The following is a 14550-nucleotide window of genomic DNA, read 5'->3' as shown; positions in this document are numbered from 1 at the left end:
TTTTTTTGCCCGAGGGCCCCATGCCACTAGGGGGCCCCATCAGGGTTGCCAGGCTAAGTAAAACCAGGGACAGTATGTAAAAATCTGTGTTTTTTTTAGATCTGTCCCTGATATGTCTGAAACTGACATGCTTTTAATGTGAATATCCCAAGATTTTAGCTGCCCTGCCTCTGAACTGCCTCCTGGCGTGGTGGCCATCTGTAAGCCAGAGGGGCCCCATAATCTTCTATTGCCCGGGGGCCCCATGAGTTGTCAGTCCGCCCCTGGCAACGCTGTATCCTGGCCTAGGCCAACAAGGCCCAGGCCTAGGGCAGCACAGAAAGAGTCCCTGCCGGTTTCAATGTGTAGCGCCAGTATTATGGGGTGGACCGGGCTAAAAGGCAAATTAGTCTAGTACCCCCATAAAGTGTCCGCACTGCTTCCGGTATGCAGGCGGCCAGAATTTCGCAACTGTGGGGGTGGCGCTGCTTCTAATTTTGACTATCCTTTCATCCTGGACCACAAACCTTCCTTACTGTGCTATATGTTTTCTGCTGCACCGTTGGCATGGTTATATGTTCTTAGTCCTCTCCATAAAATTATCAGAAATTTGTGCTTAAACTAGAACTAGAGGCAACACTTTTTGTTTTAATTTTTGATAGAGTAAGGGAGGGTTATAGCCCCTGTCAGTTTATTTTTTACCATCCCTGTTCCATTGCAGAGATTTCCCTTCACTTCCTGCCCCATAGTCAAACAGGAAGGGATAGTAAATCTATGCAAATTAAGGGAATCCATTGCCCCCCTAGGCCCTCAGAACTAGTGTCCCCACGCAAAGTTTCAGGGCGGGTCTTAGAGAGGAAGGGGTGGGTCATATTTAAATTAGGGAGTGCACGAGTTTAATCAGGCCTAGGGCAGTCCAAAACATAAATACACTACTGCCGTAGGGTTCAATATTGAGTTGGCCCACCCTTTGCAGCTATAACTGTTCTGGGAAAGCTGTCCACCAGGTTTAGAAGTGTGTCTATGGGAATGTTTTACCATTCTTCCAGAAGCGCATTTGTGAGGTCACGAATTGATGTGGAGGAGAAGGCCTGGCTCGCAGTCTCTGCTATAATTCATCTCATATAATTCTATCAAGCGGTTGAGGTCAGGACTCTGTGAATGCCAGTCAAGTTCCTCCACCCCAAACTCGCTCATCCATGTCTTTATGGACCTTGCTTTGTGCACTGGTGCGCAGTCATGTTGGAACAGGAAGGAGCCATCCCCAAACTGTTCCCATAAAGTTGGGAGCATGAAATTGTCCAAAATGTCTTGGTATGCTGACCTCTTAAAAGTTCTCGTCACTGGAACTAAGGGGCCAAGCCCAAAACTCTGAAAGACAACCCCACACCGTAATCCCCCCACCAAATGATTTGGACCAGTGCACAAAGCAAGGTCCATACAGACATTGATGAGCAAGTTTGGGGTGGAGAAACTTGATTGGCCTGTACAGAGTCCTGACCTCAACCCGATAGAACACCTTTGGGATGAATTAAAGCAGAGACTGTGAACCAGGCTTTCTCATCCAACATCAGTGCCTGACCTCACAAATGCACTTCTGGAAGAATGGTCAAACATTACCAAAGAATTATGGTGTCTAGAAGATGAGTGCCGGTGGTGCGATTTAGAGGACCCGACTCGCTGTGATGTTGGTCAGGCCTAGAAGGACTAAACCTTGTGGACAGCCTTCCCAGAAGAGTTGAAGCTGTTATAGCTGAAAAGGGTGGGCCAACTCAATATTAAACCCTACGGACTAGGACTGGGAGTCCATTAAAGTTCATATGCATGTAAAGACAAGTGTCCCAATATGTTTGTTAATTTAGGGTATATGCATGATGATGCTGCATGCAGGAAGCTTCCTCTGCCCATTCATGATCAAGCTCCAACAATGCAAATATGGATGGGCCTCTGCAGCCCCTCTCATCCTCCCAACGTCACTTTGGCTAAATGCCCACTGCCCATTCTCAGCGCTCTTCTTATGTACTAATGTACACCCACTGTGCCAAAGTACACTGAACCCCAGCGCCAATACAGCAAAGGTAATACCACAGAAGAGGTGTGGTCATGTGACCATGTGTATCAAAAAGGTATTTATTTGTTTTTCTATAAATTGACTTTTAAGAATGAAATAGCAATATAAACAGTACCATTTGGTCTGTTGTGCTGTGTTTAGCCTTTCCAATTACTTTAAATAACCTACATTTTTAAGTAACTAAAATATTGTTTGCCAACAGAATCGCCTTCCCTTGTTTTGTGCTTGTGACGCTCATTCTCCGACTCACAGACACGGATGGAGAGGTGGTGCCGATGTGCATATTACTTGTGCTAGGCTGGTGCTATGTCATGTATTTTGCACGTGGATTCCAAATGCTCGGACCTTTCACCATCATGATCCATAAAGTAAGTTGACTTGAGAATGGGGCAGTAAGCTTTGGGCTGGACATGTACAATCTCTTATAGGACCAATCAATGTGAATGGTTTGATGTAGAAATGCTGTGTTGCATTGTGAATTGATGAGATGTTGGGAAAGTTCTTGCCAAAAGCAAAATGTTCCCTTTTTTTTTTGTAGAGCTTTTGCAACACATCCGTCAAATGAACTAAAAGGAAAAACAAATGGGCCCCGATGAGCAAATTTTCATTTATTTTATTTTATTCAGGAGCTTACAACCCAAGATCCATATCTCACATTCATACATACACATACTAGGGCCAATCTAGTCAGGTGACTATTAGCCTACCAGTATGTCTTTGGAGTATGGGAGGAAACAGGAGGAAACCCACACAAGCACAGGGAGACAATGTGATCTCTGTGCAGATAATGTTCTAGGTGGGATTTAAACCAAGGACCACTGCTGCAAGGCAGTTTTCAATGTTGGGTGTATACTGTATCTTCCATCTACCCTAGCAGTATTACATAGTAAAGTTAGGGCCTGTGTCATTGGGTTTTGGGCTTTGAGTGGTGGTATCAGTTTGAGATACTTCTGAGATTATTCAGAATTAATTTGACAGGTGCATTTAACCTTACGGTGGACCTCCCTCTAACCTGCATTTGACCTCCAATTGACTTGTATGAAAATGCGAAACCCATCTGATGCAAACAAAAGCCTATCAACACTTACCCTTATGGTGTAGAATAAATTATTCTTAGCTATGGGGGTCTGATCGTTATGAACACTCAGAAGCTACGAATCATCGGATGTGTGTTATCTACTTGAGATGAAGCCATTGACAGGGCAGCAACTATTAGACCTTCAAGCGAAAATTTACCCATAACAACTTGATAAAAAATAACATTCATTATTATTACATATCCTACCAAAATTTGCATGTGCTTTAAATTGCCATCAGCATTGCTTGTGTTTCTTCTTGCTGAAGGCCACCATTTTGCTGAAGCCCAGAGTCTCCAAACAATAGTAAATCTTTAGGCTGTCAACAGATCCGAATCTAGTGGCTCTGTTTTTTGTCACAATGTATTACTGGATTTTAAACAGTATAGTCACTTATGTTTAATGTTTTACATTAAAGGGCCAGTCTGAAGTGATCTAGTGGGACTTCATTTTCTGACTAAAGTTCCACCAAAAGTGGCACTCCACCCAAAAGGGGAAGTTCTGCTTGTCTGTCTCCTCCCCTGGTTTTGACAGATACCCGCTCCTACTGCTGGCTCAGTTCGCCGTAGTGAACTGAGCTGGAAGTTTGCCCCCCACAGCCAAGCGCAGCCCTTTTCGTACATGCACAGTAGGAAATCGGCTGTTAACCCGCAAGACTTCATTGTTGGTTTCCCGTAATCAAGATGCCGGCGGCAGCACCCAACAGTCGATTTAAAAAAAAACGGCTCAGGTGAGGAAACCGCTAGATTCCTGGACAGATAAGTGCCCTAATATTAAAAGTCAGCAGTTACAGTGTTTATAGCTGCTGGCCTTTAACTTTTTCTGAAGGAGCCTGGAGCTCCTCTTTAAAGGGTGTCATAGCCAAATGACCAGTTCACTTTTTACGTAAAGAGGAAATTAAGGAAATATACAAGAAAGTTAAAGAGACAGACCAAAGCTACACAAGCAGGGAAGGAGAAGTATATCTGATCTCGGTATTTGAAGGAAATTTGATATGTGTCCAATATATTCGATGTAAGAAAATCTTACTATCTTGGTTCTTGCAGATGATTTTTGGAGACTTGGTACGCTTTTGCTGGCTGATGTTTGTGGTCATTGTTGGATATACAACTGGTAAGTAAAAAGTTCTTAAAATTATTTATAATTATACAAAAGATATTAAACCGTAAATGATCAGTACACTCAATAATTTTATTATACCTTTGGGTAAAGTCTGGTGAGTAATCCCCTTAATGGTTCTTATATTGTATGTCTTGAATATTTCAACAATATAATCTTTTTTTTTTTTTTTTTTTATATATATATATTTTTGATGCCATTCTAAAATAAAATTACAATGTCATCTTGTAGGAAATACAAACTCGTCTAAAGTAATGTAATAAAAGGAGAGAGAGAGAGGATCACGGTGGAGATCACGGTGGAGGATCACGGTGGAGATGGGGGTCGCGTAGGAGGGGGTCTCAACTAGTTTTGCAACTGAGTCGCTTCGTCAGGAGAGTTCTAAAATTAATATACAGTCGTTAGCAGTGAAATAGGTTGAATAGAATATGCAAGCACATATACAGTACAAATCAGCCAGATACTAAAGACAGTTATTAAATACAAATTACAAATGTCAACAGATAAACGCAATGTAGAGTTTGGGGAACAAGCACTGTGTGGCTTACCTAAAAGCAAAAGTCCCATCGATATATGATACATATGATATAGAGTGATGATTTTCTGCGATTGGCTTATCCATGAAAGAGGGTTGGAATCTTATGATTTTCTTTGGGCAAGTTGTGCTGATGAAATCCGCGTATTGCATAATATGTATAAAGTGGTGGGAAGGTAGACTGAATTCTTCTGCAGTCAGTTGGAATGGTTTAAGGGTACTATTTGCACCATGGTAGAGGGAATATGCATTGGTCAACCCTTTGTCTCTCCATTTGGTGAACAGTTCGTATTGGAGTCCAAGTTGGAACATGGGATTGCCTTGGATTGAAATGAACTTGAATACATAGGGTGACAAGCCCAATTTTTTCCTCACCTCCCTCCAGGCTATTTTCGTATCTCTGAAAGCAAATGTTTGATATGTCTTGGAATTTTCTGTAGCGAACTATGCAAGAGAGCGGCTAAGTTTAATGGATGTACCATGTCCGATTTTAGACCATAGTTGGAGTATTTAGATGATTGTAAGATCCAGTCCATTCCTGTTCTTAGTAAACATGCTAGATTATACACTCAAATGTTTGGGAGATTGGTTCCGCCCTCACTTTTTGGGAGGAATAGTTTGGTCAAGGCTATTCTCGGTTTACCCTTTTTCCAAAAAAAGATTATATTGCCTTGTTTAGAATATGTATATCTTTATGTTATAATAGCAAAGGTAATGTTTGTAGGGGGCATGAGAGGTGGTAAAAGCTGACCATTTTGAATAGCGAACATCTCCCAAAGAGTGATAGTGGCAGGTTGGACCAAGCTTCCAATTCACCCACAATTTTTGAATAAGGCGAGGATAATTGAGATAGTATAGAGAGGAAGGTTCCTTGCCAATTTTTATGCCCAAATAGGTAATGTGTTTCTCATTGATGTGGAAGGGGGAAGAAGGCAACCAAGATCGTGAAGACCTTGTACTAAGATTGAGAATTTCACTCTTGGCATAGTTTTTTTTCAGGCCAGAAAATTTGCGAAAAGAGTCGAATACTGTTTGGATGGCGGGTATATCTATTTGGGGGGAGGTAGTAAAAATCAGTATATCATCCGCAAAAAGAGCAACCCGCATGTTGCCTTGCCCGAATGGCATTCTGTGAATGGAGGATGTGGGGCTAAGGTATCGTGACAGGGGTTCGATGGGCAGATTAAAAATCAAGGGGGAGAGGGGGACATCCCTGTCTCGTGCCCTTGGGTAGCCGTATTAGGTTTGATTGTTTGCCTGCAGCTACTACTGTGGCTGATGGGGGAGAATACAGGTTATGAATAAAGTGGTAGAAGGGGCCTGAAACTCCTAATTTTTGCATCACTAAGGATAACCATTGAAAGCTTACGTTATCAAAAGCCTTTTTGGCATCTAGGGTGATTATTGCTACATCTTCCAATGGGTGTTGTTTTGCGTATTCTAGGGCGGCGAGAACTTTTCTCAGATTGGAGGAGGCTGACCTGCCCTTGGTGAATCCTGATTGTGCATGATGGATAAGAGATGGCATAATATTTGCTAATCGGGAGGCCACTATCTTGGAAAGGATTTTGGAAGCTACGTTTAGTAGAGAAATGGGGCGGAAAGATCCTGGATCCTTTGGGTCCTTTCCTTTTTTGGCAATGAGTTTAATGTTAGCTTGATGTCCGGTCGGGAGGTAAGGTCCTCCGTCCCAGATTGAATTGTAGACCGCTAGTAAAGAAGGGGTAATTTTTCTCTCGTATCATTTTATAAAATTTGGGCGTGTACCCATCAGGGCCTGGGGCTTTGCCATTCGTTAGGCCACTAATGGCAACCATAATTTCCTCTTTGGTGATTGGGGTGGTTAACTTTTTTAAATGGTTTGGGTTGATCTGTGGAAGGGGAGTAGAGTCTAGCCAGTTGGACGCTACAGTTGGGTCTATCGTTTCTTGGGCATAGAGGTTGGTGTAAAAATGTTCTAGCGTTTTATTAATGTCCTTGGGAGATGTGGAGAGTGTACTGTCAGGATTATGCATTGCAGTAATATGCGTGGGAAGGTATGTATCCTTGGTGAGTCTGGCCAGTAGTTTCCCTGTCTTATTCCCATAATTATGCTATTGAAATTGAACATAAGACATTTTCACTTGTTCTAAATTATCTGCCCAGGTATCAAAGAGATCCTTGGCTTTCAACCAGGATTTACGTTTTTCTGCAGTATTCTGTTCATTAAGACGAGCTTGGGCAGTTCGAATTCTGTTACTGGCATTTTTTTGAAGCTGTCATTTTGATTCAAATGCATCTGGATTCTCCATTGTCTATAATCTGGGTGGGTCCGTAGATTGTCTAGGGTGACCAAAATAGGGGAATGATATATGTCATGTCATGTATATGTGATTCTCTGACATTTTGCAGCATGGAGTGGGTACAGAGGAAGTGGTCTGGCAAAAGAGTTATGAACTGGGAAGAACATTTTTAATTCTTTATCTAGGGGGTGGTGTAACCTCCATATATTTATCAAACGGAGGGCATGAACCAAGTGGTAGAGGTGGGTGTATTAGTCAAGTGGGTATGGTCTTGGATGATGGTGGGGTCTGGATCTGTCTTCATTGTTGCTAATGGTCGAGTTAAAGTCCCCCCCTATGAGGTGAGGGATACTGCACTTGTTCGCTAGTTTAGATGTTAGGTCAGTGAAATAGGACTTGAGTTTGGGGCATAGACATTGGTTATCCTTACTTCTCTTGTCGGAAATTTGAGGTGAATTGACACTAACCTGCCATCCTCGTCGACAGAAATTAAATCGTATGTTAGGTTTTTGTGCAGAACTATAATTGTGCCTGCCTTACGGACCTTGGAAGTTGAGTCTATCACCTTCCCTACCCATAGTTTCTGCATGCAGAAGAAGTAGCTTTCCGCCAGGTGTGAATCATGCTGTTGACTACACTGTACAGCCTGTATACACTACAGTAAGACACAGGCTGTATAGTGTAATCATTAGCATGATAATAATGATCACAGGTGCTGTGGCTGTATTATTCATGACTGCAGACATTGATTGCACTGTTACTGTATACTTGTACTACTCCATAAGGGACTGCAAGGCATGTACCAGGCTGCAGAACAGTTGGAAGACATGAGCCTGGGTGAAAGTGCAGATGTATGCGAGTGGAGAGCAGAAACAGGAGGCAGTGAACTGGAAATGGGGGAGGTGATGAGGATCAGTGTGAGAGTGTGTGATTACTGCATGGTCTTACTGAGAAGATAACATGTAGTACACGGAGGGGAAGTGCAGCATCAGGAGAACTTATCAGGAGGAAGGGCTGAGTGACTGGGAAGGAGAGGGTGTCGATGGCAGTGGAGAGAGCTCAGTGAAGGCGGAGAGCGACATGCAGTGCAGTCAGTAGCAGATCACTCACCTCTGATCACTGCAGGACTTTCTCTTTGCACGCAGCTCTTGTTCAGGCTTCTCCCCGCATGGGAGCTGCTTCATCCCCCACACCCACAGGAAGCCCGCGGGATGAATTTGAAGCAAAGAACAGCTCTTTGTGTACCCATTGGCCGAGGAAGCAGCTGTACCGCCCCCTGCTGCCTATTCAGCCAATGGGTAGCTGAAGTTCACAGTGCACTGTATGTGTCAGAGCAGAGGGGAGCGATGCGGCTGCCATACAAGTGTAACGCGCGGCATTCGGGAACCATGGCAACCCGCACACGCCGTGGCCATTCTGGGACACTCATTGGAAGGTGTGGATTAGGGTGTGCCTGGGCACACCCGGCACACCCCGTGGGCACGCCTATGACCTTATCTGTAGGTGTCTGATGCAGCTAGTGTGGGTGGGAGTGCTCGTAAAAATGCATTCACCTTTTCCAGAGACTGGAAGGTGAGTTGTTCCCTGGCCAGGACTTGTAAGCATAGAATTTCGGGGTATGCCAACGTGAAGCGGATGCTCCATTTGTAAAGCTCTGCGCAAATTGGTTGGAGTTCTTTACGTTTTCGGGATACCTCCACCAAGTAATCCACGAAAATTAGAAGCTTGTGGCCCTCTATCACCATGGACCGTACTTTTCGGAAGCTCAGCAATATGTGTGTGCGATCAGCGTAGCTGCTGTATGCTCTTAGCCGCTCTGTCTACAGCAGCTGTATGGTGGGAGAAAGCAGAGCAGCCACCACCTGAGCGATTTTGTCATGGGATTGTCATTTATGCAAGTAAATGACACTTACGTGAGACCCCACTCGACAACGAGTTGCCCTCCCCATTTTTTCCTTCTTTTCTCCCATGTTTGGAGCCCATCTGTCTAGTGACAGTTGAATCTCTCTTCCCTCATTTTCATCATTGGAATTGGATTGGAGTCAGCAATCTGGGAGCTGACCCATAGAGTCTCCTATCGGGAAGATCAACGCCTAGCGCAAGCAGGAAGTTTGACCGTGACAGCGACCAGATTGGGCAATCGGCCTATCATGCACATGTGACCCATCGCCGTATGCTGTCTTTGGGTCCACTCCATCCGGTAAGGGTATTTTATCCTTTTCCTTGTGTTCGTGGGAATTGCATCTTTGAGGGGAAATCTTCCATGCTGAGTGCTGACCCTACAGGGATCGTCTAATCATTTCCAATATTTGTTGTTCATATATGGACACTTATAGAATCACATTGGAGTGTGTTTTATTGTTTAAACTATTTATGGTGTAATCCTATATCACCTTAAGGGTGTAATTTCTGAATTATTCAATTTTTTTCACTATTTAGAACTCATATCTTTGTGAGTTCCTCATTGGCGCTGCACTTTTATTTACATTACATCATTAAGCATTAGTTTAGGCAAATGATGGAAGCTTTATAGAACAGATACATAAATCCCTGAAAACATGTTTGCACTGATAAAGAAGGGAAACTCAAGGTAGAAAGTTTCAGAGAAAGCAATCTAGTCCTGCAGGAGCCTGGGCTTGGCTGTGACTGCTGCAACCCTTGTTCCTTGTTCCCATGCATTGATGCACTAGAATGCACGTAAGCCAAGTTTTTGGAAATCTGAAGCTTCTTCTTCTATATTTAAATGTAACTGATCATGTTCATTGATTTCTTTGTGTTTTCTTTCTGCCAGCATTTTACATCATATTCCAAACAGAAGATCCCAACCAGTTTGGATTTTTCTCTAATTACCTCATGTCCATTTTAAGCACGTTTGAGCTCTTCCTCAACATCATCAACTCCCCCACCAACTATGCTGTGACCCTTCCGTACATGTTCCACATTTTATATTTTTCCTTCGCCATCCTCACCAACCTCACGATGCTGAATCTGCTGATCGCCATGGTGGGAGACACTCAATGGAGGGTGGCACAGGAGAGAGATGAGCTGTGGAGAGCTCAGGTACCGTAAGGATTAATACCTAAAGATCTTTGGACATAATCTATATTGTCAAAAGTATTAGGGCGCCTGCTTTTACACACACATGGACTTTAATGGTATCCCAGTCTTAGTCCATAGGGTTCAATATTGAGTTGGCCCACCCTTTGCAGCTATAACAGCTTCAACTCTTTTGGGAAGGCTGTCCACAAGGTTTAGGAGTTTGTCTATGGGATTGTTTGACCATTCTTCCAAAAGTGCATTTGTGAGGTCAGGCACTGATGTTGGACGAGAAGGCCTGGCTTGCAGTCTTTGCTCTAATCCATCCCAAAGGTGTTCTATCAGGTTGAGACCAGGCCAGTCAAGTTCCTTCACCCCAAACTTGCTCAACCATGTCTTTATGGAGCAAACAAGGAGAGAGGCGCCTCTGGGTGCAATACTTAAAACAGTTTAAAAAATGAATTTAAAATTAAAATTAAAAGAACCACAAGTAAAAAAGAAGCCACTCACATTTTGGTGGTCAATCGAAAACGTGTGGAGTCAATTTTCCAGGAGGGTAGGTAGGTATCATCTGGCGGTGTCTTTTCCCTTTTGTCCCGGGTACAGCGCTCTGGGATGCAGGGGATCTGTCCTTCTGCCGCTGGTGGAATCAGTGATTTTCGGCGGTGGGCAGGGGAATTCCTCTGCTGGCGCTGTGAGCCGTGTGTGCCGATGGACGAGCAGGGATGACGTCACCAGGAAAGCGACGCGTTTCTGAATGCTGGCCGCGAATGACAGGGCTGCCGCATTCCTTTCTCAAGCTGCTGATACGGAGCGTGGGGCTAGACTTTGTATGACGGGGGAGTGGGCGGAGCTAGTCGGGAACAGACTGCAGTAGGTTTAAACTAAGAGCTGGGCGGGCTGATCTCGGAGCAGGACGAAAAAATTTGATTAAAAATTAAAAAATGAGGAAATGAACAAGGTGATGAAATAATGGAAAAAGTATATATAAATGGAAAAGGATGTATAAAAAATCGGAAAAGAAGTGGAAGAAAAAATAATAATAAAAATAAAAATAAAAATAAATATAAATAAAGGTAAAAATAAATATAAAAATAGACATGGTAGAAAGATAAATAAATAATAAAAATTGATAAAAAATGATGATAAATGATGATGAAAAATGATGAATGAAAAATGATGAATGATAAAAAATGTTAAGAAATGATGAAAAAATGAAAAATGATGTTGATAAGTATGTGTGTGAAAAAAATATATATATATATGTATATATGGGTGTAATTATGACATGAATGGTAGTAGATTGGGCAAGAGGACATGGGGAAAGAAGAATAATGAGCGATAGATTTTGTGTGGTCATGAGGCCATGATACTGAGGGATAGAGAAATTTTATTATAACTAATTATAAAGTTCAAAGAAAGGGGGGTGAGCCATGTGTATGGGGTGTAGGGGGGAAGGCGGCTGGTGTGATTGGAACAAATTATAAGTAGGAACAAAAACACACTTTTCGGTGATGTGGGTACATATATAAATATGTATATGGAGGGTACATATATAACCATATAATACTTATTATACTGAGGATAGTAGGAAAAAGGGGGGGGGGGGGAGGGGATCACGATTCTAACAATTCTGCTTCTATCAACATCATCACTTCCCCCACCAGTTCGCCTGCACCTACCCCTTCTTCTTTTTTAGTACTGAGTCCTCCTCTGTCTACAACATCAAGAAAAAGAAAACTCACAGACGAGGCTGCAGAGGAGGACGAAGAAAACAATTATCAAAACTTCCAGAAACACCAAAAACTGTCAAAATCTTCAATCTCTCCTCCCACAACCTCTCCGCAGCCGACTCCTCTCTCCTAAGTCGTGGCCTTAATTTTGCACCCATCAACAAACCCAACCCCTTTATGCTTTTCAAAGACCTAAACCAATACATTCGCAATCTGACTTTAAAAAGATATTTTCAGATCAAACAAAAAGATGACAACCATGTCATTTCAACAACCACTCCATCTACCCAAGATCCAACAGAATCATTTATTAACTTTATTGATTTAATGGAAGAAAACACTGACCCCAATGAAGACGACCCTCTGAGACTATACACACAACATTTTGCCACATCCCCGCCCATCACCCACTCCTCTCTCAGACCCAAATCCATCTTTTTTCCCACACACTCCAAAGGCCCCTACATAGAGAGCTTCTATAGAGTAGTCTACGCAGACTTTGTCAAAATGTGTAACTCCACGTCCATGTCAAAAACCAACAACCTATCTCCATCTGAAATAAAAGCCCTAGACAAATTCATCAAAGCTGACAATATCATAATAAAATCAGCCGACAAGGGAGGAGGGATTGTACTGTTGGACAAAACAGCCTACCTAGAAGAAGCTTCCAGACTACTCTCCGATGCAACTACATACACCAAACTCCATAATGACCCCACGTCAGCTTTTGCAAAAGAAGCTGAGATCCTCATATCTCAGGCACTGAAAGATGGCATCATTTCCAAGATTGAAAGCTCCTTTTTAAGGAAAAACTTTTTCCAGATCCCATACTTTTATTATCTCCCCAAAGTCCACAAAAATCTATCAGCGCCCCCCGGAAGACCTATTGTGGCAGCCATGGACAGCGTTACCACCGGGTTCAGTTTATATATTGACCATTTTCTCCAGCCCATTGTGTTCCAATTAGAATCGTATGTTCGAGACAGCACACATCTTCTTGAGCTTTTATCCCCATACCAGTGGGAGCCAACGTACACATGGCTCTCATTAGATGTCTGCTCCCTATACACATCCATCCCACACTCTTTCGGATTGATGGCTCTGGAACAATTTCTGTTAAATGAACCCCTCATCAATCCTCGCCAAGCTTCTTTCATCCTCTCAGCCACACTCTTTTGTCTTACACACAACTACTTCACTTTCAATGGAGATTTCTTTCATCAAATACAGGGCACCGCAATGGGCGCCAATTTTGCTCCCTCATACGCTAATCTAGCCATGGGCTATTGGGAAAACAATCACATCTACCGTAACAACCCATTTTCCGCCAATATAGCCTACTTTGGACGCTATATCGACGATATCATCATCATCTGGGACGGCCCTCAGGAAACCATTCCCCTATTCATCGACCACTGCAATAGCAACCAATATGGGCTATCATTTACATCTGCATCCAACCCCATCTCCATGACATTCCTTGATCTTGAATTGGGACACGACGGACACTCCATCTGGGCTAAAAATTACACAAAACCAACAGCAGGAAATTCATATCTACATTTCAAAAGCTGTCATCTACCCAGCTGGAAAAACAACATCCCCAACAGCCAGTTCTGTCGCCTAAGACAAAATTGTACCAAAGATTCAGACTATATCGAACTCAGTCAACATCTGAAAAAGAAATTCACTGAGAAACAATACCCAGAGAGCTTAACCGAAGAGGCATTTAAACTCTACCTGAATGGAAAACCACTAAAACCCAAAAGAACTATGGACAACCATCCAGTTAGGTTCATGACAACATTCCACTACAAACACAAAAAAATGGAAAGCATACTAGTTAAACACTGGGATATCCTCCTACAAGACCTTCATCTCAAACCCATCCTTCCTGCTCGTCCGAAAATTACATACCGTAGAGCTCCCAACCTCAAAAATAAAATTGCTCCCAGCAAACTCAAACCCACTCCCACCACATCGGTTACATCCACTCTCATACCACTAGTCGGTATGTACCAATGCCGAAAACCTTGCTGCAAAACATGCCACTTCGTTCAACATGGACAAAAAAATTTCCACACTAAAGGGAAAACATATCCTTTAAAAGACTTTTACAACTGCTCATCTGAGTTTGTTGTATATGGTCTCAGCTGCCCTTGTGGCCTCCTTTATATAGGGCGAACCATACGACCCCTAAGAGAGAGATTTGGAGAGCACAGGAGAAACATAGAAGGCGGTACAGACCCGCATAGTGTCCCCAGACACTTCACCATGTTACACCAACAATCTACCTCAGGACTCCAAGTTTGGATAATAGAACAAATTGATAAAACACTCCCCCCAGCCGAAAGATTCAAAAAACTGTGTGCTCGTGAGACATATTGGATCTACAGTTTGGACACCCTCTCGCCTGGCGGCATCAATGAAAGCATTGAAATCTCCACCATCCTATAACTACCCACCCTTCTCCTACCCCCCACCAGCCCTCGTCTCCCTCTCTTTCTGCCTTCCCCCCCCCCCCCCCCACACTTTTTCCACCTAACCCTATTCTTCCTCTCTCCCCCCCCCCCCCCCCCCTACTCCTCTCCCTCCCCACCCTTCTTCTTCCCCCTATCCCTCCTTTTCCCTATCCATCATATGTTGTCATCCATCTCTAATACCTTCATCATTTTTTACTTTCAGACATACTTATAGTCTGGGTTAACTGGTGGGTGCT

The 14550-nt window shown here is 43.2% G+C and overlaps 1 protein-coding gene across 1 annotated transcript in view; it reads left to right on the top strand.

Moving 5' to 3' along the window:
* LOC120946903 (transient receptor potential cation channel subfamily V member 6-like) overlaps window positions 1-14550 on the top strand; it is a 78138-nt gene that overhangs the window by 40163 nt on the left and 23425 nt on the right. Inside the window, exons 12-14 of the mRNA XM_040361725.1 lie at window positions 2253-2418; window positions 4173-4239; window positions 9854-10122. Coding sequence (XP_040217659.1) covers window positions 2253-2418; window positions 4173-4239; window positions 9854-10122 — 502 coding nt within the window. The remainder of the gene's footprint in view (window positions 1-2252; window positions 2419-4172; window positions 4240-9853; window positions 10123-14550) is intronic.

Source organism: Rana temporaria, chromosome 8 (genome assembly GCF_905171775.1).
Source record: "Rana temporaria chromosome 8, aRanTem1.1, whole genome shotgun sequence".
NCBI lineage: Eukaryota > Metazoa > Chordata > Amphibia > Anura > Ranidae > Rana > Rana temporaria.
The sequence above is the reverse complement of the archived record's forward strand: the minus strand, read 5'-3'. Positions and strand labels throughout refer to the sequence as shown.